Genomic DNA, 27,319 nt, shown 5'->3' on the forward strand with positions numbered 1-27,319 from the left:
TTTAAAAAAATTCACATTTATTTTGAAGCCCAACATAGGCCAACATGGCATTCCTCATGGGCCCTCAGGGGAGAAGGTAGCTGTGGTAACCGTGGACGACTGTGATACCGCAGTGGCTGTACGCTTTGGAAGTCTGATTGGAAACTACTCCTGTGCTGCTCAGGGAACACAGTCAGGCTCCAAAAAGTAAGATGTTGATGTTTTTTTATGACATGAATATATAGTAGAATTAATCTGGCTACCAAGAGTCTTCACTACTTTTTTTTTAGATATGCCTGGAATTGATTTTCATATCTGTTTGTATTCAATTAAACTTTACATTTGTGCGTTAAGGACAAAATGGTTGAGTTCAGAGAACAATCATGTAGAAATCTTTGCTAAATTGCCCCTCCTTGTGGCAAGTTACCAATCGCTGCAGGTGTTTCTATTTTTTAAGCATCTTTTAATCTATATATATATATATAAAAGCGAAATATCACTCATACATCAACACAAAATCTCCAGAACCGTAAAGCCTACAAACTTGAAATTTGGCACGTATATTCCTCTTGGCTTCTAGGTGCTCACTAAGAAAGGAATTTTCAAAATGAGCATTAGTATTTCATATATTATTATTAACACGCTCTGATGCTAAGGAGTTCTACTGCCCTTCCCCACCTGAAAAGAAATCTGTTCCAAGTGCAAAACACAAGCAGAGGAATTTTAGTTTTAGTTTCACAGTACCAAGCAGCTTTAGTACAGAACAGTTGAGCTAAGCCATGCCCAGGCTCCTTGCTGTCTCCTTGCTCACACAGCAAATACTGTTTCAGTTTCCAAACAGCCCTCAACTCTCTCACACACTGACTGGACGCTAGCCAGTCTGTGAAACTCCAATGGATGCTGGTAGGCAGATGCAGAATTCATCTATTTTCCTTCCCAAAAACTAAGCCCGACCACGTAGTTTCATAACGAAGCACGGGTATAGAGGTAGTATAGGAAAAAAAAGTCAACAGAGAAGAAGAAGCTGAAAAGTAAAGCCAAGTGTTCACACTTCCCTTCAAAAATATTCACTCAGGTGAGGAAGGAGAATGTGTCAAAGTGAAGAAAAGACAAATGAAGGAAAAAACACAGTTGATCTGTTTTCCTCTGTGGTGTTTAATCACATTGAACTAAAAAGCTAAAGTCCTGAATCTTGACATTCTAATATAATAAATTAATATATTTCAGTTAATTGGAAAAGAGTCTTGAAAATGTTTGTGTCATTGAGGACTTTTAATGAATCAATCCTGCTTGTAATATTTTCAGCTTAGTTTTGGATAGGTTTCTCAGGTTAAATCTACATTTACAAGTCAATGTAAGTTTGAATAAATGCAGCATCTTGATTATGTAAATTAGTTTTGGTTTTGCTATGTCTGTTGTTTTGAAAAAGCAAAGGGGTACATGATTAGGATGATTAGGATGAAATGTAGATGTTGGATTTACATATTCCTTTGTAATCCTAAAATGTATTGGGCAACATTACCTCTCTTAAGTATTTATGTTACAAAGAATTGCTGTAAATATTATCTATATATCAAAATTCTTTTTCAGTAACAATTTGATATATAAGAATTATAATGCTTTGAAATTGTAATACTAATATTATCGGAAAAAAATCTTACCATTTCTGGCAAAATCTTTTATCAGCTTAAAGAGAAAGAAAAAAAAATTAAAATAGTTGACTATTGGCGATAAGTAACATTTATATCACTTTAATAGGATCCATTAGAGGTAGTCCTCATTTACTTACCACTATTGGGACTGGCACCTCTGTCACTAAGTGAAAAATCAAATGACTATGCTGGATTTACAGCATTGGTTCTACTTCTGTTGTTAAGTGAATCACTCAGGGTCATTAAATGAAATATCACATGACTGCAACTTGCAATTTTACGGCTGGCATTTCCATTGATTGTCAGAAGCTATCAGGAATTCATCACAAACCTGTTTTTTCCCCCAACTATCATATTTTTTAACAGTGCCTTAACAAAGCAAGGACTTGTACTATTTTGTCATGACAGTATCTGTAACAGCAGGAAATAATGATCTCTAATATCTAATTCCCAATAATATAGTTATTGTACAAAAAAGAGATTATATCTGTTCAAAAGATTACATTACCTATCTGAGTAAAAAAAACAAAAACCTGTTATTTCTGATTTCTTTAGGTCGTTGGATTTAACCGGTCCTCTGCTGCTCGGAGGTGTTCCCAATCTACCTGAAGATTTTCCTGTACATAACAGGCAGTTTGTTGGTTGCATGAGAAATCTCTCCATTGACAGCAAGCCCATCGATATGGCCAGTTACATAGCCAATAATGGCACCCTTGCAGGTATAGCCTACTCAAGAATAAAACTGGAATAAAAAATACCTTAGATTCTCTGAAAATTAATACGCACAAAGAACTGTGTTTTCATAGCAAAATGTAAAAAGAAGGAACTAGAGATATGTTCATGGGCTAATTTCTCAAATTTGCTAATTGTAATATTGAGTGTTTCCTAGTATGATTTGATTGCTTATTATACCCTATGACTATTATTAAGTGTTGTACCTGATGACTCTTGATGAATGTATCTTTTCTCTTATGTACACTGAGAGCATTTGCACCAAGGCAAATTCCTTGTGTGTCCAATCACACTTGGCCAATAAAGAATGATGTAATTATATATCTAATTACATTGTGCATACAGGTGATCCTCATTTAGCAACCATATTTGGGACTAAGTCATTAAGCAAAATGCTGAATAAAAAACTGCTATAATCTTACTTCAGCTTCCCTTTGCTTTACAGACCTCAAAGGTTATAAATGCAAAGGTTGGTCATGAAGTAACTTTTTCATTACTGGTATAATTATGAAGGAAGACTGCTAAACAACTGCTAAACAGTTGTTAAGTTTGCCTTTCTGCAGACATATTTAAGATAACATCCTATGAAAACTGCTCCTTTACAGATGTTATTCTGAAACATATTTCTTGGTAGCCCAGGTCCCTGATATATGTACTATAGGGGAAGTTAAAACAGTTCAATATCAAAGTCTTTAGCCTTTGTTTTACTATAATATTAGTCTAGTTTTCCAATGCCTTCCCTGTTGAGTGTTGGAGATCACAATACAAAGTATGATAAGCTTTGTGAGTTGCTCTCTAGAAAATTAAGTTTTGCAGCCTATTCCGAAGCATGACACCGATCCAGAGCACGGCTTTTTTACAACTTGAAAGGGTGATTACTGAATGTCTTGAGGACAGAACTTTTCTTTTTTCTTTTTGGAATTGCAGGTTGCTTAGCTCAGAAGAATTATTGCACCACAAATTGGTGTCAGAATGGTGGTACCTGTGTGAGCAAATGGAATACTTACAGTTGTGATTGCCCCTTGCAATATGGGGGGAAAAACTGTGAACAAGGTAAACAATGGATCCTGCTTTTCATTATGTGAAATATTCCATTGCATGTGAGCAAATGTTAATTATGATACAATAGCTTTCTTTATTAAATGTATTATATACCCTATCTACACCCTCTTAAACCAGGCATTTGCAGGAATCTAATAATCCACTGCACCTTTGTTAGTTTGGTACCTTCCAAATATTTTGGAACTATAATTCCCGGTATGCGTGGACCAATTATTTCCATGCTAGTTGGGAATTCTGGGAAGCTGGAATAAAAGACTAAAACCGCAGAGCAGACTTAAAGAACTTGGAAAATGCCTTGGACTATCAGAGTATTGAGTAAATGCTGGAACTGGCTCATTTAAATAATTGACTTGGGAATTCTAGGAGTGACATATCTGAAGGGTATTAGGTTGGGAAGTTTGGCTCATAGCATCTCTGGATGGCAAGCCATGCCCATTACGTAGCATATTCTTTATCTTTACTGTATGGCAATTCATTCTAAACACATAAAATCAGTCTTCAATCTTTTTTCAGCGAAAATGCTTCAGTTCAAAATGATCCCTGTTCAACTGATTAATACTGTTAGTTAATAATGCTGTCCTAATTAAGTTTAACCTTTTTTGAATAATCACTGGGGCAGGAAATCACTCAGACATAAAATAATTCATTAAAATAATGACTTTCTTTAGTCACTTGTACAGTGCATTCCGAAAGTATTCAGGCCTCCTTTACTTTGTCAATTTTGTGATGTTGCAGCCTGATTCTACAGTGGTTGAAAATCACTTTTTTCCTCATTAAAAAGAAAAAAAATGAAATGTCATATCGGCTTAAGTATTGGCACTCAGTACTTTGTTGAGATACTTTTGACAATTACAATTACAGCCTCAAGTCTTTTGGGGTATGACTCAACAAGATTTACACACTTGGAATGGGAGATTGTCATTATGAGGTGCTGAGTGTAGATTAATGAGGAAAAATAAATAAATTTCAACAAGTGTAGAATCCGGCTGCAGCATAACAAAATTGTCAAAAGTGAAGGGGGTCTGAATACTTCCTGAATGCACTGTATATCTTAACAGAGAACAAAATCCTCGTTCATATCCTTCATTGCAATTCTTTGTTCCCATTTGTCAGCCTCAGGAAAAAAAAAATTTCATTTGTTCCCAGGTTGGAAATTTGTATTCTGTACTACATCTATGACTCTTTAGCAGCTGGCAATGAATGTGAGAGGGTATTTTAAAGTTTATACACACGGAAAATGCTGGCTAGGTTCTTTGAATTTCAGTGTGTCCCCCACTCGCCCAGGAATACTTCTTAGATAATACTGTACTGTACAACTCTCTCGTGCTGCAGGAGAAAATCAGCATTAAGAACAACCTGTAAATATATATTTACAGTAAGAATATCAGCTTTCCACCAATCTTTCTGAATTGTCTTTGCCTCCATATTGGCTTTAAAAGCAGCGGTTTCTAAATATTACACTGTACTTCTGCAAACTCTTATCTACTTAATGACATTTCGGCACTCTGAGAACTTGAGCTGCCTATTCATAATTTACTAAGTGCATTTAAGAATATAAGTGTGAATGCTTTATGCTTCCAAGAAAATGTGAAAATCAGTTTGATGAACTGTCTTTCCGAAAACAATTAAAAAACGATTCTCCCCATATTGTTAATTTGCCTTAAGATTCCAAAGAATTATTACTGTGAACAATACTTATGTTCTGCCGTCATTTCTGTTACAGCAGTCAAAATGGTGTACTATGTTTAGAGGATTGGGTTTTTTTCGTGCTTTTCTTTGAGCTGATGCAAAATCATTTTGAATCATCGTTGCTTCTTATTAAGGCTTTTTGTAATAAACTTTGATAGCATGTTAATCTCTAATCACGATTGAAGTCGGAATCTGTGTGATGCATTTTGCAAGCTCTTGTTCCCATGTTGTGGAAGAAATTCAGCTAAAGCAAATTCTTAAACACAGTCCTTCTGTGTAGCATACTTGGTTTTCTGCAAAAATCTACTTTCAAAAGCCATTTGATTCATGCTATTGTCAAGTGTACATAGGTAAGATCAATTAATTACTTGTAAGATAGATATGTAGAGCAGAATATACATAAAAGGAAAATAAGTAATGTCAATAAAAGGAGAATTTTAAACAAATGATCAAATTGAACTAGAAGTAAAAGCACCGAGGACAATTGCGCATTAGGGAACAAAATATATTCATAGGATCAAAGTGCTTTTTGCCTGGGGCATAGGTGACACAGCAACCACCAATTTAGGCTTGTCAGCTCCTTTATAAATGTGTTATTTTGCTGCCCCTCGGGGCCATAAAAATAACACTGTCAGATTCTTAATAGACAGTAATAAATAGCATGCATCCTTGCTATTACCAGGGCCCAGAAATTGTCAGAACCACATTCATACATACATTTTTAAACATTTTACTGGATTTTGCTACCTTTTATAAATTCAAAGCTAAGCTCAATGCCTTTTTATAACTACAGTTGAGAATAACATGCTTGTTATTCAATATATGGTATTTCTCCATGGACAGAAACTTTACAGATTAGCTGTACACAGTAAACTTTACGTTCTGTTTGGTGAAATGTATGAATTCTCATACCGGCTCTTAATATTTGTGTAGCATAAGTAACAGTCTCAGTGTTGCCACATAGAGAAAAGTATGATTCCTGTGGCAGAAGGCCTTCAACTTTTCTAGGCTGTATGTGGACAATTGGGTATTTGTCTAGATATTTTGGTCTACAGAATCTATAGTCCTTTGCTATCAGTGTCTAGAAAATGCTTTTTAATTTTGCTGCTCCTTAATTAAATTGTGTAGCTTTTTCACTTTTTTTTAGTATTGTCTACAAAATCAATAGGCCACAGGTTTTGCTGAAGAAACGTGTTTCTACATGTAAAGATCATTTTGCTACCTAGTGACATTAGCAATTGGGAAAAAATAAACCCAACCTAAAATTACATAAAAGAAAAAAAAGAAAGCTTGAAATAAACAAAAGTGGGTATTTCTCTGAAAAGGCTATATTCTGGACAGGGAGTTCTTTTTTTTTTTTCTTATTTCTTTTTTGCATTAGACTTAAGTTAATAATATTTGGATTTCTAATGAAAAAGAAGGGAGATCCCAGAAGCTGAAAGTCTCCTGGCTTTATTTATATCCTTACTGGTATCATGCAATATTCATTTTGGGTATAATTAAGAATGTTCTGAGAATTTCCCCCTCATTCTAAAACATTTCATCAAGTAATCAATCCTGTTTTGTCTTCTCTTTGCCTTGTGTTATAGCAATGCCTTTTCCTCAGCGTTTCACTGGTGAAAGCATCATCAGCTGGAGTAACCTTGATATCACTATTTCTATACCGTGGTACATTGGTCTCATGTTTAGAACTCGCAAGGTTAATGGTGTTTTAATGCAAGCTGATGCGGGAATATCATCTAAGATTAATATACAGGTATGTTAGCTTATCAACTCAGTCACAAATGGCAAACAGTAAAATGTCTTCCTTAGCTATGAAGACAATTCAACAGTACAGTCTTATGCATATTTCATTTACAGTCGGCTCTGGGACGTAGTTAAAAGCAAAGCAGATTGAACAAACCCGAAGTTGACCATCCCTGAAGTTGCAGAATGTCACAAAACTGTAGAGTTCACTCAGCCGAGCAGTCTTAAGTAGGGATACTAACTTTTTAGTCCCCCTGTTTGTTTTAGCAGAAGGAAAAATGTTTTTGCCAAATCAAGACTGCTTTAAATATTAATCAGTGCATATAGATCTAGAAGATCTAGAAGAGTATAGATCTAATTGAGAGTTGCCACTCATACTGGACCTAATACTGAATATAGATAGAATATTTGTCTACATATTAATAATCCGCTGAAGAATAAATCATAAAGTTGTCTTAAAAAAATAACCTGTATTTTATAACTATTTTCCAAGAATTGCATGTATATTTCGATGTATATACAGCATTTTTCCAGCAATTCAAGGTTGTTGTTTTTTCATCAACTAAAGATATGTTTTCAACAGATACTGAATAAATATGTGGTATTTGAGGTCTATGATGGACAGAATCAGGTGGCTAGTTTGAGGATGACCCAAGTGCGGATCAATGATGGTGAATGGCATCATTTGCTAATTGAGTTGAAGAGTGCAAAAGATGGCAAAGACATCAAGTATCTTGCTGTTGTGTCCTTGGATTATGGCATGTATCAGGTAAGATGACATCCATAATCTTTCATTATCAAAATGAGACAGGAATGGCCAGAATAGGTGTCAGCATGCTAGAATGAAGTCATTTCTCATTGTTTCTATCATAGATTCAGAAATATATTTTTCTTTAACAGTTGTGTTATAACCTGCCAGCTATTCTTAACCCAGTGTGATCCAGGTCTGTATGTTGAACTCAAGTACATCTGCAGCTGGTGAAAATCCTAGAGGGAATATTATTTAGACCTGTTTCAGTTAGATTTCAGACCAGGATTTACTACTAAGTAAGTTTTGGTTGCACTTGTACAGTAGATGACTTGTGATGCATTGATCCTTGTGCGCCTCAATAGCAGTTTTGATATCAACAACCACAATATCTTTCTGACTTGGTCCCTGGACTGAGGCACCATTTTTTATGGTTATCTTCCTTTCTCTGGGGCCATTTTTGCTTGATTGGTGGGCAAAGGGAGCTTCATTCCTTTGTAGGATGTTTCAGGGTTCTACTTCCTTTCCTTCCTTTTCAGCATCTATATAAAATCACAGGATGAGGTGATCTGCCATTTTGGGGTTCCGTATCATCAGTATGCTGATGATGCCAAATTATATCTTTCAACCCCAGTGTGCCAAGGGAGGCTGGCAAGATTCTACCCCAGTGCTTGGAGGTCGTGAGGGTTTGGATAGGGAAGAATTATCTCTTGACTCAATTCTACCAATATTGAGTAGCTATAGGTATTCAGGCCACCTACATACATTATTAACATTGAATGAGGTTGCTCTTACCCATTTAAGAGTGTGTGTTCAGTCTGTATGTCTTCCTGGAGAAACAAGGTACAGCACCGTGAGCAGTGATGGGAATGTCTTAGTATGCCCACTTAACACAATAGCTTCGCAAGCTGCACTGGGGGTGGCTGGTTTGCTTCTAGGTATGATTCAAGGGGCTGGTTAATACCCATAAAACCCTACATGGTGTAGGACCTGGTTATATGAGGGACTACCTGTCTTCCACAATATCTGCCTAGCCAATTTAATCTGGATTCGTGTGCTGTGGAATCCTTCAATTAACACCAGCTGTTGGGATCTTAGAAGGACGCATTCCCTACAGCCATGCCTCCTTTGTGCAATTAAGTTTTCCCTCAAGAATTTGATACCCTCCCTTTTGAAGAAGGGTAGTGAAATCCCCTTTCCATCGTGTGGGCTCATTTCTTTTTTTGTAGCTCCCCTTTTTGTCATCTTTGCCATTTTTTAAACATTCTGTACTTTTTTCTTGTTTTTTATTTATGAACTCTTGTTGGGAGTTGGGTGGCAAACATTTAATTAATGCTCAACCTTCACTAGCAGAACAGGGAAATCTGAACTATGTGGGCATCATAATTCTAGCAAGATGGATTTCATGATAACCAAAGCCTACATAGAGTACATTGGATTCTACTCGAAGATTTAATACTACTTGGCTTCTACCTTTTAGTGACAGAAGATTTATTCACTCATGAAAGATAAATTACCATTGTCACTTATTTGTTGAAATCGTGTTGAACAGGGGAAGGCATTATACTTTTTGGAATGGCTTCCTTATCAGAAGCACAACATGAATAGCTTCTATTACCACTTTCAGACTTATTCTTGCTTTAAAAAAATATATCAGTGAAATACTGTAACTAAGAATTTATGGAAAAGCTTTAATCCTCTCCCCTATTTTCCTCTTTAGAGCACTGTGCAGATTGGAAATCAGCTACCTGGACTAAAAATGAAAAGCATTATTGTAGGAGGTGTCTCTGGAGATCTAGTCTCTGTGCAGCAGGGCTTCTATGGCTGTCTACAGGTGAACAAATTGAAAATAAATAACTTTGCATTAACTATGAGAAGAATTCTAGCTTTGTCAAAGACAAGAGAAGGGAGAGAGCAGAAAGAAAATGAGCAGTGTTCTGTTTAAAAGTGCCTAATTATGAGTTTAAGTGCCTAATTATGAGTTTCTTTGATTTTAATTGAATTTGTTCGTTGGAATTGCATTCAGATGTTTTAATTACTTGGAAATGTTATTCTGTAAAACATTCAGAAGAGGCTTCTATGCAAACACATTGATGGAAACTAAGCACTATTTTTTGACATATTAAAGCAGCTTTATCCTCTGGAAGATTCACACAGCTGCTTCAGAAAGTGTCTCCATTTGTCTGAACATGTATTTGTAAATCATATGGTCTGGGACAGAGTCAATGTGCAGAGACAGACATGCAGAGGGCTTGGGAAAGCCTTCAAAGCAACTTTGTCAACCTTTCGAAAGATGCAGCTTCTTTTAGCACTTTGGGGAGGAATGCTCTCTGTTCATGGTTTATGAAATAATTTTTTAAAAAGATTCTTTGCTCAGATCTACAGTTAACAACTTAGTTTTAAGAAAAATGGGTTTTTGACCTAATACTTCCGATTGACTCGTTTAATTTTTGGAACATTTTAGTATTTATTTTTTTTTAGTATTTATTTGATTTGTCAATCGCTTACAAGATACAGCTATAAGAATAAATATAGTTTTGAATACATGAGATAGATATAAGAAAAATAAAAAACAATAGTGTCATGTTTGCCGATCGTAAAGGAGACGCGAGACTCAGTGACTTTTTAAGCTCTTTTATTTCGCTCTGAGATCGGATCGCTTCTTTGGATCGGTGGCGGCTTATATTGAACTTGCCTGGCCAGCCGCTGGCAATGACACCGTTGAATCCCCGCGATCGGTTTCCTCCAATCGCGGAGATTCGCAACAGGCCAATCAGTGCGGACTTGCTCAGCCAATCCGAGTGCTGTGCGTCTCGGCCAATCAGGATGGGGTTTTACAAGAATGTTAATGTGCAATATAGAACAAATAGGACAAGGACGGTAGGCACGATTGGTGCGCTTATGCACGCCCCATCAGAGTCCCATCGCATTAATCATCCTTCAGCATGATGTCAGCCATGAATCAACCACAGTAGGCAGTGGGTGTGGGCTCTCAATATTTCCAGCATGGAAAAGACCAAGAGACATACATTAATCTCCATGTGGGCTTTTGTTCAAATCCCAAACTCTAATTTAGTGCAGTTCATAAACTACTAGAGTTTGAAATAGGCTCATTTCTTTTTAAAACATCCACCAAAATCTTTAAATAAATAAATACCTGGGAATCAGAGTGTTTGTATCCTTGGTTCTGGTTGAGGCGGCTATACATGGAGCAGCCCTTGAAGTCCATTGGGAAGTTTATAGTACAGGTAGTTCTTGGTACAGCTCGTTGTGTCCAAAGAAAACCAATAGTCTCTGCACTGACTAGCTCCCAATAGATATATGGGTGCTGGTCAGTGGTGGTATTCTACCGGTTCGGCCCAGTTCGACTGAACAGGTATCTCCAAGGATCACCGGTTCACTCCGACGATCAGCTGCTGGGCCCTCCCACGTGCCCCGGCTCTATACGGGCCTTTATTTCTTTTGAAATAAAGTTTTGAAGCTCAGCTGCTTTGCGCGGCACAGCCGATTGCCGCGCATTAGCTGTTGAAGACGCAGGGAGCATGGAGGATTGCAGGAGAAGGCCAGTATCAAACCCTCTGCGCGTGCGCAAAGTGGGTGTTTGGCACATGCAAAGCCACCAAGCCACGCCCACAGAACCGGTGGTAAAAAAAAGTTGAATCCCACCACTGGTACTGATGGGTTTTTAAAAAAAGACTTACCTGGCATAAGGGCATGTTTCTTTAGGGATTACCTTCTCCCAAAAATATCTGCCTGCCCCATACACTTCTACATGGAGTCCATGCTCTGGTTCCCACTTCTAAATCTTTTCACTTTATGGCAGAGTTCCCCAACCTTTCTGGCTTTGTGGGGAGTGGGGAGACAGCCCGGAGGTTGGGACCCCTGCTTTATGGGACTTAGGAATTTCGCCTTTTCAGTGGCTGTCCATGTGTTCTGGGACAATTTCCCTTCCCTTCCCAGAATATTACAAGCTTCGTTTCAGGGAAAGCACTGAAGGCCTAGCTTTCCTGACAGGCATTTGAGAATAGTTGAATGAGAGTCCCCTCTTGGTTGTTGTATTATGGTTCCTATTTGCTATTTTAAAAGTCTTTCCTTCATATTTTTGCTTTGTGTATATTTTAATGTTATGGGAGTTGGTTTATTGTTTGTTTTTAGTTGTGGTACACCACCCAGAGTTACACTTTTTAAGTAGGGGGGGGCCTTATAAATCTAGAAATAAACAGATAAATAAACGTGTTGGGCTTAACCAAGACGTGCTTAAGCAAAAAATAGAAGTGAAAGTTAGAATAGAATAAAATAACAGAATTAGAAGGGACCTTGAAGGTCTTCTAGTCCAACCCCCTGCTTAGGCAGGAAACCCTACACCACTTCAGACAAATGGTTATCCAATCTCTTCTTTAAAACATCCAGCATTGGAGCATTTACAACTTCTGGAGGCAAGTTGTTCCACTGATTAATTCTTCTAACTGTCAGGAAATTTCTCCTTAGTTCTAAGTCGCTTCTCTCTCTTGATTTTTTGAAGTTTGAAGTCTTTTTATGATTACGTCAAAGGAGCACATGAAATTGTTTCTCTTTCTCCTATACCACCAGTACAACACTATGCTTTATATTGATATATATATTAGTTGGTTATTCCTTTGGTCTCTTTTTTTTTTCAGGGAGTGAGGATGGGAGAAACATCTACAAATGTTGCTACACTGAACATGAAACAGGCAGTCAAGATTAATGTGAAGGATGGCTGTGAAGTAGACAATCCTTGTGATTCTAACCCTTGTCCCCTTCACAGCTATTGTAGTGATGACTGGGACAGCTACTCATGTATCTGCGACCCAGGTAATTATGGCTTGTAGCAAGTTGGTCATAAAATCCAAGGTTCTGAACTTTATAGAACTGCATGTTTAAGAATGTTTTCCTATAATTTGGCAGCTGAACAGAAATTTCTGCCTATAATCTCGTGCAAGGGAAGTTGATGGTCCTACACACATTTCTGAATGACACTCGGCTCTTGTTACTTTCTCAAGTATCACCATCTTCATTTTTGGCGGGAAGTGAAGAAAATGCTACAATATCTCTCAAAACTAAACAAAAATTCCAGAATCTCTTGTATTCGTTTTAATTGGAAGAATTTTCAGTGTCCACTTCTTGCCCCATAACATGAGTGTTGGAAAAGAAAATGATTTATATACAATTGAATATGATCACAAGATTAAATGTGATTGAAATATAAAATGGAATTGTTATTTGTTTAAACTTCAAAATGATTTTAGTTTTAAAAAAGTATTTTAACCTGCTTTATATAATTCAGGTTTTTTTTTTACAGACTGAGTTTTAGTTTGAGCTTTAAACTGCATAACTGACATGTTAATCCATATTTACTTAAAAAGTAAATCCCAATAATTATGTTTAATGTAAGGTTTAATAGGGTTAATACAGGCTTCCTATTATGCTACTACAGAGCTTATTTCCAAACCCCTTTGTCTGAATGATAGCTCCTGAACAACTTCTATTTGTGAGATACTTGTTAGGTATATCATTAAGCCCTTTTTTGAACATTCAGAAATCAAGAAGCATATTTTAAATTAGTTCCTTTAATACCTTAAGCAGCACTTAAGTTGCTTCCATACGTGGCTGCACAATATTAGATCATCCTGTAGTATATGTGGTCTCACTCTTTCTAAACAAAAATAACTTTTTTGATGGCTATACAAAAAGGTCTTGATAATTCAAGAAGTGTTATTAGTGTCCAATTTTGTTTATTTCTGAGAATTTTAGAACATTAATAAGTTCTCAGTTTTCTCTGTGACTGTATCCTTGTCTTCTCAGGGTACTTTGGAACAGATTGTGTTGATGTTTGTAGTTTGAACCCATGTGAACATGTATCTACTTGTATTCATAAACCAAGCTCTTCTCATGGATACACCTGTGAATGTGGACAAAGCTATTATGGACAGTACTGTGAAAGCAAGTAAGCAAAGGACTTTGGCTAGTTTTCTTTTCCTTTCTAAATACAGGTAATCCTCAATTTATGGCCACAATTGAGGCCAAAGTTTATGTTGCTAACTGAGAAATTTTTAAATGAGCTTTACCCCATTTTACAACCTTTCGGGTCATACTTTTTTACTGAATCACTGCAGTTGTTAAATTAGTAACCCAGTTGTTAAGTGAATGTGGTTTCCACATTGACTTTGCTTGTCAGAAGGTTGCAAAAGGGGATCATGTGATCCTGAGACGCTGCAGCTGTTGTAAATATGAGTCAGTTCAGAGGTGGTATTCAGCAGGTTCTGACCAGTTCTGGAGAATCGGTAGCGGAAATGTTGAGTAATTTGGAGAACCAGCAAATACCCCCTCTGACTGGCCCTGCCCCCATCGATTCTCTGCCTCCCGAGTCCCAGCTGATTGGCTGGCTCTTCTTTTGTTGCCCTGCACAGGAGAACGGAGCTGGAAAGCAGGCTAGTGGGATGGGGAGGGAATGTGGGGATTTTGCAGTATCCTTCCCCTGCTATGCCCACCAAGCCACACCCACCAAGCCAGACCACGCCCACAGAACTGGTAGTAAAAAATGTTGAATCCCACCACTGAGTCAATTGCCAAGCATTTGAATATAAATCATGTAACCACAGTGATGCTGCAACAGTCATAAGTGTGAAAATTGGTCAGTAGTCATTATTTTCAGTGCTGTTGTAACTTTGAATGGTCACTAAATGAACCATTGTAAGTCGAGGACTACCTGTACTCTCTACAATCTCTCACACATACAAACATACATAAAAGTGAGCCATTATGTTTCAAACAAAATATGTGAGATAATTTATTTAGTCGTATTTAATTCATACCATTCTATTGTATTTTTCATTGGGAAATTTTCCATGTTGAGTTCAATTCCTAGTGATTTCTTGGCAAACATACAGAAATAGCTTGCTCTTTCCTTCTTTTGGCATGTATGTTTGTCTTCCCACTCTAGCTACAATCCTGGGATTTCCTTGTGTTTTTCCGTTCAAGTACTAGCCAGGTCTGACTCTATTCAGCTTGCTGAGATCAGTTATAGTTGGCAAAGTACCATCACACAATTGATGTTGGAAAGCAATGTCCCATTCAGGGGGAGGAATCAAATGGGGAATTAATCTGAAGTTATTAAACTTTATGTATTGATTAGCCCTTGGGCCATATCAAAGTGCAGAATTCCAGAAACAAATTATTACTACAATTTGATAAAAGCAATTTAAAGTGGAATTGGAATAAAATATGATTTAAAATGAAATTGCTCATTTGGGAAGATTCCTGTGAAATAGGCATTGAACAATAAAGTAGCTAGTTTCAATTTTACATGTGTGAGTCTGGTTGTTCACACCTGACAATCTCTCTAAGAAATTATCTGTTACAGAAGTCAGAGAACTTAGCCTGAAGTGTGTGTATGTATAGGTGTGTGTTCTTTTATTTCATGTATAATATTTTATAAATTCAAACACACATACAGTATATGAATTTATGAAATGTTAGCACAAAAGAGCAAGACATGCATTGCTCTTTTGGGCGAAAGAGAATATCTTTTTTTAAACTCATCTTTACATAATTTTGAACGAGAGTAGTGATTATTACATCTTTCAACATTCAAATTCCTCTGTAGAATTGATTTACCTTGTCCCAGAGGCTGGTGGGGAAATCCCATTTGTGGGCCATGTAATTGTGACATCAGTAAAGGATTTGATCCTGATTGCAATAAGACAAATGGAGTATGTCGTTGTAAGGTAAGGAATGGATCATTCTTTGCATCACACTTCAGGAATTCAGAATTGAATAATATTGATGAGATTTAACTGAAATCTCCATACATCTTCAAAATCTCTAAATTCCTTTTTATATCCTTGGTCTTAAAGTTATGTTTCAAGAAAAAAAATAAGGGTAGATTTGGGAGTTATTTGAATAAGAATTATCTTTTTTTTCAAAAGTTTTATTGTTAAAAACATTGGACATGGTGTGATTGTCCTGACAATCCTGTTTGTCATACGCATTATGGCATAGAATACATGTTTTTTATACATTTATACAATATTTTCTATTTCTAATCATCTGTTCTGTCAACCCTACTTTCTTTTGATTGTAGATCCTTCCTTTTTTCCCACCATTGATAGAATTTATCCCATACTTTATAATATTCTGTCTCTTCTTTATCTTTCATTTCCAAAGTTAATTTATCCATCTCAGCTGCAAGTCCATATCTTTTTTATTACTTCGCTTTCATCGGGAATTTTTTTATCTTTCCACTTTTGAGCAAAGGTTAACCTTGCTGCCGTGATCACATGTATAATTAAATAAATCATCTCTTTATTATATTTTTCTGTTATGATTCTGAGTAAGAAAAATTCCGGTGTATATTCCACTTTATGCCCTACCATCTCCTCATTTTTTATCTCCATGTTAGATTTTGAAACTTGAAAAAGCCCAGCTGTTGAGTTCAGTGTCTGTACATGAAAAGTTTATTTTAAGTATCATTTTCCTGGGGTGGGGGAAAGGCAGGATTCCTATTTTTTTTTAAATAATCCTACATTCAAATCATTGCATTTATGATAGCCTTGACTGACTGATGGATTTTCCTCTTTCCAGACAAACTATTACCGACCACAGAAAAATGACACTTGTTATCCGTGTTATTGTTTCCCTTCTGGTTCCCACACTCGCACTTGTGACATGGAAACTGGACAATGTCCCTGCAAATCAGGAGTGATTGGACGACAGTGTAATCGCTGTGATAATCCTTTTGCTGAAGTTACACCTCATGGATGTGAAGGTATCTTCTTGGTTTGCCATTTGCTACGTTTGAAAACTTGTCCTCCATTTTGAAAAGTGTTGACTGCCATGGAGGTAAATAAAAAGTAGATATAGCCAGTTACTTATACAGGTGGTTCTCACCTTATGATCACAATTGAACCCAAAATTTCTCTTGTTAAGTGAGACCTTTGTTAAGTGAGACATTTCTTAAGTGAATTGTGTCCCATTTTACGACCTTTCTTGCCTCAGTTGTTAACTGAACCACTGCAATTGATAAGTTAGTAACCCCGTTGTTAAGTGAATTTGGCTTTCCCACTGACTTCGCTTGTCAGAAGGTCGCAAAAAGGGATCACATAACCCCCGGACACAGCAATGGTCATAAATATGAACCAGTTGCCGAGCATCTGAATTTTGATCATATGATCATGAAGATGCTGGGAAGGTTGTAACTGTGAAAAACGGTCATAGGTCATTTTCTTCAGTGCCGTTGTAACTTTGAATGGTCACTAAATGGACTGTTGAAAGTCGAGGACTTACCTGTATCTATTTTTTATCATCTACTGATGAAGAATTTGAAATTGAAGATTAAATTGTTTCATAGAATTGGCTATCTCTGAGGCCTCTGAGGAAAATAAGATGGGTAGGCACAAATGTTCTTCCTGGCGTAAAAATAGGCTCCTTCTGTTGTCTAGACACCAGCAGCTTGTGCCTTGCTCTGATCCGTCTTTCTTGCTGTGCCATGGGAACAAATAACGATTCTATGGAGAGCATGCAAACCAAGCTATATTGGTATTGATTGAGAGCTAATGAATCAGTTGAGAGTGAAAAAAGGCTGGACTCTGAGCAGTGAGCTTGTAGTCCTTTTTCTGTTCTATTAGCTTTCGTATTTAAAAACTTCAGTATTCCATATATTTCTTCTGATATTGGATTTCTTTCAATCCTCCCTCCCACTTGCTCCTTTCAACACTTCTATGCTTGGTTCTAGAAATATCCCAGTGACAAACACAACTCTCATAGTTTTATACTTAAAGCATTAAGCATAAAACTAGTGAACCTGAAGTATTTTTTACATTCATATACGACTATACTTGTACCATATACATATATACTTGTATACTTGCATACTAGAACTATACATCTACTATACATATACTATACATACTTGTATACTAGAACTATGGAGAAATTTCCTGACAGTTAGAACAATTAATCAGTGGAACAGCTTGCCTCCAGAAGTTGTGAATTCTCCAACACTGGAAGTTTTAAAGAAGAGATTGGATAACCATTTGTCTGAAATGGTATAGGGTTTCCTGCCTAAGCAGGGGGTTGGACTAGAAGACCTCCAAGGTCCCTTCCAACTCTGTTATTTTATTCTATACTATTCACATATTTTGTGCATGGTTTTCTGTAAAAGAGGTGGGAAGCTATTAGAGATAGTAGATTAGAGTCCTTCTAATTAGAGATGGCTCATTATAGAATATCCTTCCTAGACTGATTTGAATAATTTATATTCCCAATGCCAAAGAGACATTATTTTATCTACCATTCAGGATTAATGTTAGCCCTGTCAGTTGTTTGACTTGTCTGTTAATGTGTAGCAGGTTTTTTATTCTCCTTAGCAATTTTACTGAAGGATAGTTGATTCAGGAGTTGGTTCTGAAGTACATTTTTTCCACTTGAGAAAAGCCCAAGATACATAGTTTTGCCAAGATTTTAATTTCACATTCTTGTTTTAATGTGAGGTTTAAATTTCTTTGTATTTTAATCATTGTTGGCTATCTTCAATTCTCAATGAAGCAGCAAGGGAGAAGATAAATCAATTGTATAGAAAGGAATTAAATTTAAGGATAAATGTAGGCTGATCATCCTTGAGAGATTTGCTTTGATTAAATATTATCATGTCAAACTCAGTCTAAGCAGTATATTACAATAAATTATGAATAACGGGACTTTTTGGTTGGAACCCTTGCAGAAAAAACGTTTTTTTGTTTTGTTTTTTATTTCTTTTTCAAGATACTTAAGGATAATTCACATCCTGGCCAGTGTCTCTTTTCACTTTTACCATCAGGCAGAAGACACAGAAGTATAGCCAGCCGGACAAACAGGTTTAAAAACAGCTTCTACCCATGGGCTGTCAGACTCCTAAACACAATATAGCACCACAAACAGGTTAATACGTTGAATTTCACTGGTGCCAGTATAGTGTGTAATATGTATATACCATGATATAAGATCATATACCAGAGTAATATACATGTTGCACAGAATGTGACGTACGTATGGAAACGTATGACTAGGTTTTTTCCCCCTAACTACTTGTATAAGTATTATTGATGTCTTGTATTCCTGTATGGAGTGCACCAGTAGAGGCTAAACCAATTTCATTGTATACATGATGTACGATGACAATAAAGGCTTTGAACATTGAGCAAGATTATATACACTTCTCATCTTTCCAAAACAAGACAAGAATAGTGATTATTTTCATTTCTTCTTTCTGCTATTGCTTTATATCAGGGGTGTCCAACCTTGGTAACGTTAAGCCTGGAGGACTTCAACTCCCAGAATTCCCCAGCCAGCAAAGCTGGCTGGGGAATTCTGGGAGTTGAAGTCCTCCAGGCTTAACGTTACCAAGGTTGGACACCCCTGCTTTATATTGTTGATCTCTCTGTCTCTCGCCCTGCCCCCCTCTCTTTCTCATTAAATGTATATAGTTATATATATATATATAACTTTCACTTTAATCTCATGCAGTGGTTTACAATGGATGTCCCAAAGCTTTTGAAGCTGGCATTTGGTGGCCACAAACCAAGTTTGGACAACCTGCTGCTGTTCCATGTCCTAAGGGATCAGTGGGTAAGTAATTGTTAGATATATAAAGTGTTATTCTAGGTTAAGTGTTGGGAAAAATAAAAATTCTAAAAGGTTGGTTGACATATGGAAGGAAGTTGTCTATGAAAGCCTGAAGATGGAAGTCTGTTTCGCCCAGACAGAATATGTTAAGAACATATTAAAAATTCCATTTAGACAAAGCAATCAATTTGGTAGTTGAAACATAAGAGGGGGGAGAAAAACAAAACTTTTGAAAACATAATCAGAATCTTCTCTTTTATTCTGCATCATAATGGCATATTTATAATGACATATGTAGAAAATCAATTAACCAGTGGGACAGCTTGCCTCCAGAAATTGTGGGCGCTTCTTCACTGGAGGTTTTTAAGAAGAGACTGGACAGTCACTTGTCTGAGATGGTATAGGTTCTCCTGCTTGAGCAGGAGGCTGGACTAGAAGACCTCCAAGGTCCCTTCCAACTCTATTCTATTCTCTTTGATGATTTCATTATTTCTTCGTTCATTTATTTACATCCAACCTATGTTATTTTCACAAATAACTCAAGGCGGCAAACATACCCAACACACCTTCCCACTCTGGGATATGTAAAACAGATGGTATGCTACAATAATAGGGTATTGCGTAGGGTGATATGTAGATGGATCGATTGTGAACCCGGAAAGGGGCAGAGACTGTATATTTGAAACTGTATATAAACCCCAGCCTTCCCAGGAAACATGTCTTCTGTGGCCACAAGCACAGAATTCCCTTTTGCAAAAGCTCCATAATAAAGCTCTTACATATTGTTCAAGAGTCTCCAGTTGTATGAAAGGTTTCCCACCAAAAACAGCTCTGTGAGGTGAGTTGGATGGAGAGAAGATGACTTGTCCAAAGTCACCCCAGCTGGCTTTCAGAGCTAAGCGGGACTTGAAGTCACACTCACACACTTGCTTTCTAACCTGTTGCCTTAACCACTAGACCAAACTGACTCTCTTAATTAACTGGTAAAACTCAGGGGTGGGATGCTGCCAGTGTAACAACTGGTTCGGAGATCGCGCCTGCGCGCATCTGATGCACGCTGAGCGCACGTGAACATCAATGCAAAAATCCTTACCTGCTATGTTACTTCGGGGGGAGTAAAACAGCTGAGGAGAAGCAATCCGCTCTTCCACGCTGATCAGCTGGGACGATAAAGGTCAGTACAGCACAGGGGCGGGGCCACTTGATCATCGGAGCGAACCGGTTCGCTCCCAGCTGATCTTCGGAGCTAGGGGTTTGCCCAAACAGGTCCAAACTGGCAGAATCCCACCCCTGGTTAAACTGCCACCAATACCGCCGCCACCAAACTCCATCGACATGGGATTCTGTTGTAAAATGCCCTTTAAAAAAAATATAATTAGAAGTGCTTCTTGCCTATAATTGTATATAATCATTAAGCATCTATTTGCGTAGAATGAAAAGCTGTAAAAGGTTAATTTTCTTATAAATTAAACACGATGGTAAACTTTTGAATTTCTCACTAATTGGTTTTCTTTTTTAAGGAAACGCTGTTCGGCATTGTAGCAGTGAGAAAGGCTGGCTGTCCCCTCAACTTTTTAACTGTACTACCATTAACTTTGTGACTCTCAAAATCATGGTAAGAATGGGGTACCTACTGAGCACAGTATTAATTGTTCCATAGAAATTGGTAATATTTTTGGAAAAGTTTTAATGTGTCATTTACAGGTAGGCCTTGACTTACAACTATTTGCTTAGTGACCATTCAAAGGTACAATAGGCCTGAAAAAGTTACTTATGACCAATCCTCACACTTATGGCCATTGCAGTATCTCCATAGTCACATGGCCCTTGGCAACCTGCATGTATTTATGATGATTACAGAGTTCCAGAGTCAAATTGTCTGACTTTCCCAGCTAGCTTCCAACAATCACAGTCAATGGGGGAAGCCAGATTCACTTAATGAACATATGATTCACATAACAACTGCAGTGATTCTCTTAATAACTGGAGCAAAAAAATCATAAAATCAGGTGTGATTCATATAATAACTGCCTTCTTAGCCATGGAAATTCTAGTAACAGCAATAGCACTTAGACTTATATACTGCTTTACAGTGCTTTACAGCCTAAGAGGTTTACAGATTCAGCCTATTTGGGTCCCCATTTTACCTGCCTCAGAAGGACAGAAGGACAACCTTGAGCCTGGTGAGAATCGAACTGCTGGCAGTCGGCAGAATTACCCTTCAATTCTAACCACCGCACCACCATGGCTCATTCTAGTTCTAGTTGTGGAAGTAAGTTGAGGACTAGCTGTAGAGGTAGTCCTCAAGTTACGATCACAACTGAGCCCAAAATTTAGGTTGCCAAGTGAGAAATTTGTTACGTGAATTTTGTTCTATTTTACAACTTTTCTTGCCACATTTGTTAAGTGAATCACTGCAGTTGTTAAATTAGTAATCCGGTTGTTAAGTGTATCTGGTTTCCCTATTGACTTTGTTTGTTAGAAGGTCGCAAAAGGGGATCACGTGACTCTGGGACACTACAAGCATCATATATAAGTCACTTGTCAAGCATCCAAATTCTTCTGAAGACATTTCGCTTCTCATCCAAGAAGCTTCTTCAGCTGTGACTGGATGGTGGGGAATGGAAGGATTTATATTCATTGCAGGAATTGTATAGCTTTTAGCTATAAAATTTGGGATGAACGCCCTTTGAATGATGGGGAAGCAGGAATTGATTTCCAGAGGGGAAAAAATGCAGACTACAGGAACCAGAAGCACTACTCAGATGACCCTGAGGACACAGATAAACCTCCAAGTGCTTCAGCGACCCTTGAAAAGGATGCAAATGACCAGCTGTCTACAAGGCGTATAAATCCTTCCATTCCCCACCATCCAGTCAGAGCTGAAGGAGCTTCTTGGATGAGAAGCGAAACATCTTCAAAACGAAAAACAAGAAAGACCACTTGCCTCCTGAAAAAGCACCTTTGGGACAACCACGATCTGGATGACTGAGAATCTCTACAGACAAGTGTGCAAAGCTCCTTTGGTGCAAGTGGCGTGCATGCATATGAAACAACCCCTCTCTCTACACACACACCCCATCATCGCCTCTGCTGGTCCACAGAGCCAGAAAAGTTAGGGACTGCTGTTTCAGTGCATATGCAAAGAAACATAGACAGACAAACGTGAGCAGAATGTTCATTTCATAAAATTTCTGCCCAAATATCTAAAAGATGATATGTGTACAGGAAAAAGGCGTGTGTTTACATACACCAGATAGTCTTCATACCCTGAAAGAGTACAGTATATTTACATGTAAACCAAACCTACAACTTGGCCTACCTTTCTACCACATACAGCAAGGGTCCCCAAAGTTGGCAACTTTAAGACTTGTGGACTTCAATTCCCAGAATTCTGGGAGTTGAAGTCCACAAGTCTTAAAGTTGCCAAGTTTGGAGACCTCTGACATAAAGGTTTATTTACCAGGTGAGCCAACTGGCAAATTGAATCTAAAAGGATGAATCCAGCACTCCTTCAAATGATTTAACAATGAACAAATGAAATCTTGTTTCCTAACATTTGATTTTTGCCTTATTTTTCTGTTTTGGTCAGAATGAGAAGTTTCTCCATAATGAGACAAAAATGGACAGTGATAAGTCGGTGCAGATAGCAAAAGTGCTTCAGAATGCCACAAACCACACAAATTCCTTCTATGGAAATGATGTGCGGATAGCGTACCAGATGATGATCAGGGTGTTGCAGTATGAGAGCCAGCAACAGGGGTTTGATTTGGCTGCAACAAGAGATGTGGAATTTAATGAGGTAAGGAATGTTGAACTGATAGCAAAAAAGCACAAGGATATGACCCTTAGGGACAATCAGTTGCCCAAAATGTGGGAATGCAATTCTTCTTTCTTAGGAGGACATGTCAGAGTGTTTGCAGCGTGACTACTATTATGAACAAAACACAGATGCAGAGCCTTAGACATTTAACAGTGGTTTATCTACAAGACAGTTATATACAGAAATATATGTGGTAGGCAAATACCTGGCAAGTAATCAATCTTAATTCTGCACAGAGAACTCTGCAATGGATATCGAACACAAGGAGAGAGAAACCCACCCTCTAATGGCTACCATTATATAGACACCTCTTAAAGAAGTAAAGACTACTGTGGACCCATAGATAGTCTTAAAAAGGCAATACCAATGCTGATTCATCCTCATTGCATCAGCCTTACATTGCATCAGCCTTACAGCAACTGGTCAGCTCTTATATCTCAATACCTTAACAGGACACTGTGAAGAGAGGCATAAGATTGCACATTATTTATCTAGTAGTTCAGTTTTCTGACTATATGAAAGGGAAGTCCTGTCAGGGGCTTGATGAAAGCATAGAAGGCCTTAATAGATCTTTTATTTCACTATAAATGATCAAGCTTTCACACATAAATGATCAAGCTTTCTAAAGCAGTTCAACTAAAACCAACTGTTGATAAAAAAAAATATTTATAGCTTAAAAAAGGATCTACAGCAGAGGTGTCAAACTCAAGGCCCATGGGCCAGATCCTGTCTACCGGTGCTTGGAGAAAGCAAAGGACCAGCCTGTGGTGCCTCTGCCAGTGAAAATGTAGCTTGGGGGGCATGTACAGGCTCTGTTTTTGCTGGCAGAAGGGCTAGAAAAACAAACTAAAAGCAAAACAAATGGAGAAATGTTTCCCCTTTTGCATTTGAGCATGCAAGAAGGGACAGGAAAGGAGAAAGGGAAAGACAAAAGATGAAGAAAAAGATGGGAAGGTGGGAAGACAGCAAGGAAGGAAAATGGGGAAAGAGGGGAAGGAAGAAGAAAGGAGAATGAAGAGGGAAGGAAGGAAGGAAGGAAGGAAGGAAGGAAGGAAGGAAGGAAGGAAGGAAGGAGATTATAATGAGAGGGAGGGAGGGTCTCAGGGAAGTCCTGCCTTAGCACTTGGCCACCACAGGTGACCCTGACACGAGTCCCATGTCATTCCCATCATGGCCACTGTTATAATCTCTTTAGTGCAATGGAGCAATATATTCATATTTTTAGTCGTGTTTTCTGGGCTGAAGTAGCATTTCTGATAAATTGGTCCTGAAAAAAAGGATAGACCTGTGATAGGGAGGTGGATGTTGGAATCATTTCCTTCTTTCACCTGGTAAGTCCCTGTTAGTACAAAAAAATATTTTTTTAAAATGAGCCCTAGATTATATGGCTTTGTGCGAAAATGCATTGCAAGGTATTACTCTATAAGAGCTCCAGCATAATGAAAGTGAGATATAATACTGAATGATGTTTGCATGTTTGAAGGAAAATGTTAAATTGGAAATAGACTGTTCACACCTTTTTCTGGCACTGCTGCCAGTATCAGCATTAAAATGTTCTAGTGAATTCCACAGAGCATAGAGATTCTGTTTTTGAAATCTAAGAATGTGCTTTAGATTCACCAAAAAATAATTGAATTCATCCTCCAAAGAACCAAGTTGCTATGAAACATGAAGTTTGTTTAAACTCATTGTGAAACAATAATCCTATGATTACAGCTCCAGTGCCAATCTCTCTACGCTTTTATAAACTGTGCAAAATAAAAGCCCTTTCTGGTATTATCAAATTGCAATAAAAAGAAACATTTTTTCCTTTGTATTTACTTTATAGCTATATTTTCCAAATTTCCTTAATATTAAATAATCGCTTTTAAATAGTTAAAAAAAATAACCCAAATGATGGCTGTGTAACAAAGAAAGAAATGTTAACTCTGCCTTTTCACACAAATCAAGTATCAAACATTGAAAAATAGCTTGTGTTCCAATTACACAGTTTATAATTTTGCATGAATGCCAACAAATATAACGTATTATAGTTTCCATGCTAAGGTCAGGAAAAACCACCTCTTACTCGATTCAGTTTTTCAGCGCTATGCAGGACTAACTGCATTGGTAGAGAGCTCTGTAGTTTTATGAAGATATGTTGTATCATTCATGCCAAATACGTAAGAAAGAAGAGTTTTATTCTTCTATATGTTCACTATATTGCATGCTATTCTTGGAAAATATGAATCCATCTGAATGTAATACACATTTTCTTTCATGGTTACTCAGCTATGTTAGCTAAGAATGATTTCTACCTCAATTCACTGAGAAAAAAATAGTGTTCTTTTAGATTTCTTGGCTATTTATTGCATTCTCAGGAGCATTTTCCAACAGCCATTCTAATGGCAGGTGGTTTATTTATTTATTGTTTGTTTGTTTGTTTGTTTGTTTGTAACAGTTATCAATTCCTCAGACTTAGCAATAATCCAGTTTAAAATTCTAAAACTATTTAAATAAAATTATAAACACTGGAAAACCAAATTATGATATACAGTGGAAAATCGGGTGGCAAACAAAAAATCCAACCGATTTTTGAATTGGGTCATGATTCAAAAATCGGGGGGTGAACAAAATCAGTGCAAAAAGATTCCCTTTCCATGCTGATTTCCCCTTTGGTGGCTTTTGTGTGTGTGTGTGTGTGTGTGTGTGTTTTGTCCATGCATGCACAGACGGTCGTGCTTTCGTTCACGACCAAATCAGGTTGCGGCCAAAATCCTGGAACGGATTACGGTTGTGACCCAAGGATCTACTGTATATTAAAAAGGTGCAAGTCACTGAAGAGCAAAACGCTGAAAATAAAATAATAATCCTTTGTGTTTGTTTAAGGAAAGCTTCATTAGACTGCATGAAGAGTTTCGGTTAGGGTTAGGGATACGGTTCAGCTTCTTTCTACTATAAGTGTGATATTGTTACATTTTTTTTCCCTTGGCATATTTTTCTTTTTCTCCTAGAATATCATAAAAACCGGTAGTGCCTTACTGGATCCTCGCACAGAAGACCTTTGGGAACACATCCAGAGGACAGAAGCGGGTACCGCTCACTTACTGAAACACTATGAAAATTATTTTCACAATCTGGCAAAGAACATGAAAATAACCTACATGAAACCTTTTGTTATCATTGCTGCAAACATGAGTAAGTTCTTGCCTCTAATGGTCATTTTCTTATCCGATACGACTTTTTAAAGCAGTTTTTCTCAAATTTAGCAATCATGCTGGCTGGGGAATTGTGGGAGTTGAAGTCCACATACCTGCGAATCGCTGTCTTAAAGCATCTCTTCAGTACCTGAAGCCTTCCGAGGAACTGAGCTATAATTCTCAAAATTCATACTAAGTATAGCAATAGCACTTAGATTTATATACCGCTTCACAGTACTTTACAGCCCTCTCTTAAGTGATTTACAGAGTCAGCGTATTTTCTCCAACGATCTGGGTCCTCATTTTACCGACCTTGGAAGGATGGGAAGGTTGACCCAGTCAGGATCGAACCCCTGGCAGTCAGCAGAATTGGCCTGCAATGCTGCATTCTAGTTTCCAATAGATTTACAACTGTCACAAATTACTATGGCCGTGAGCTTTGTTACAATTGTAACTTGACGAATATAGTTCATATCCTGCTTTGAAATTAGTGAGACCAGGTAGCAGTTTAAAAAAGCATTTCCATTTTTCTTCTCTTATGAGGCAAAATGACTGTTCCAAAAAGAAATCTCTCTCTCTCTCTCTCTCTCTCTCTCTCTGTGTGTGTGTGTGTGTGTATAATATATAATATATACACACAATATATATGAAAAAGAACAGGAGGGCTGGCTGTAGGACAGATATAACTGTACATTCAATTTCTCCATATGAATCCAGACACTTTGTCATGACAAAATGTAAAACGTAAGTAAAGTAAATAAAAAAGGAATAAAGTAAAAATGAGCAATCCTCCTGTTTATGGTCTTCACAGATCTCTAAAGCAAAGGAAAACTGAAGTTAGATCAAAAGCCACGTTCACTCTTAGCAATTGCTTAACAGTTTTTGAAACCAAGTATAGTAGCTTAATGGAGATTATCTGTACCCAGTGATACAAGTGGGGGGGAAACACAGATTAATGTTGGTGTTTCAGAATCACTCAGCCCTTTGTCAAACTCAACAGTTCTCTGGGATTCCTAACCTGTCAGTCTCTCTTCCATGGCATCACCATTTCTATCCTAGCACCTGTGGACCATGGTGTGGAAACGAAAGA

The 27,319-nt window shown here is 37.5% G+C and overlaps 1 protein-coding gene across 3 annotated transcripts in view; it reads left to right on the forward strand.

Annotated features, from left to right (window-relative positions):
* The window catches only part of CELSR1 (cadherin EGF LAG seven-pass G-type receptor 1), a 176,945-nt gene that overhangs the window by 115,729 nt on the left and 33,897 nt on the right, over positions 1 to 27,319 (forward strand). For all 3 annotated transcript variants that reach the window (XM_026677651.2, XM_087969432.1, XM_026677652.2), the window contains exons 6-19: positions 29 to 186; positions 2,187 to 2,350; positions 3,291 to 3,416; positions 6,704 to 6,870; positions 7,444 to 7,629; positions 9,329 to 9,442; positions 12,267 to 12,441; positions 13,432 to 13,573; positions 15,233 to 15,353; positions 16,210 to 16,393; positions 19,129 to 19,230; positions 20,748 to 20,842; positions 22,820 to 23,029; positions 26,044 to 26,227. In XM_026677651.2, the coding sequence (XP_026533436.2) occupies positions 29 to 186; positions 2,187 to 2,350; positions 3,291 to 3,416; positions 6,704 to 6,870; positions 7,444 to 7,629; positions 9,329 to 9,442; positions 12,267 to 12,441; positions 13,432 to 13,573; positions 15,233 to 15,353; positions 16,210 to 16,393; positions 19,129 to 19,230; positions 20,748 to 20,842; positions 22,820 to 23,029; positions 26,044 to 26,227 (2,128 nt within the window). The remainder of the gene's footprint in view (positions 1 to 28; positions 187 to 2,186; positions 2,351 to 3,290; positions 3,417 to 6,703; positions 6,871 to 7,443; positions 7,630 to 9,328; positions 9,443 to 12,266; positions 12,442 to 13,431; positions 13,574 to 15,232; positions 15,354 to 16,209; positions 16,394 to 19,128; positions 19,231 to 20,747; positions 20,843 to 22,819; positions 23,030 to 26,043; positions 26,228 to 27,319) is intronic.

This window comes from Notechis scutatus, chromosome 6 (assembly GCF_049901735.1).
Source record: "Notechis scutatus isolate UNSWTSFEM ecotype Mainland chromosome 6, rNotScu1.2, whole genome shotgun sequence".
NCBI lineage: Eukaryota > Metazoa > Chordata > Lepidosauria > Squamata > Elapidae > Notechis > Notechis scutatus.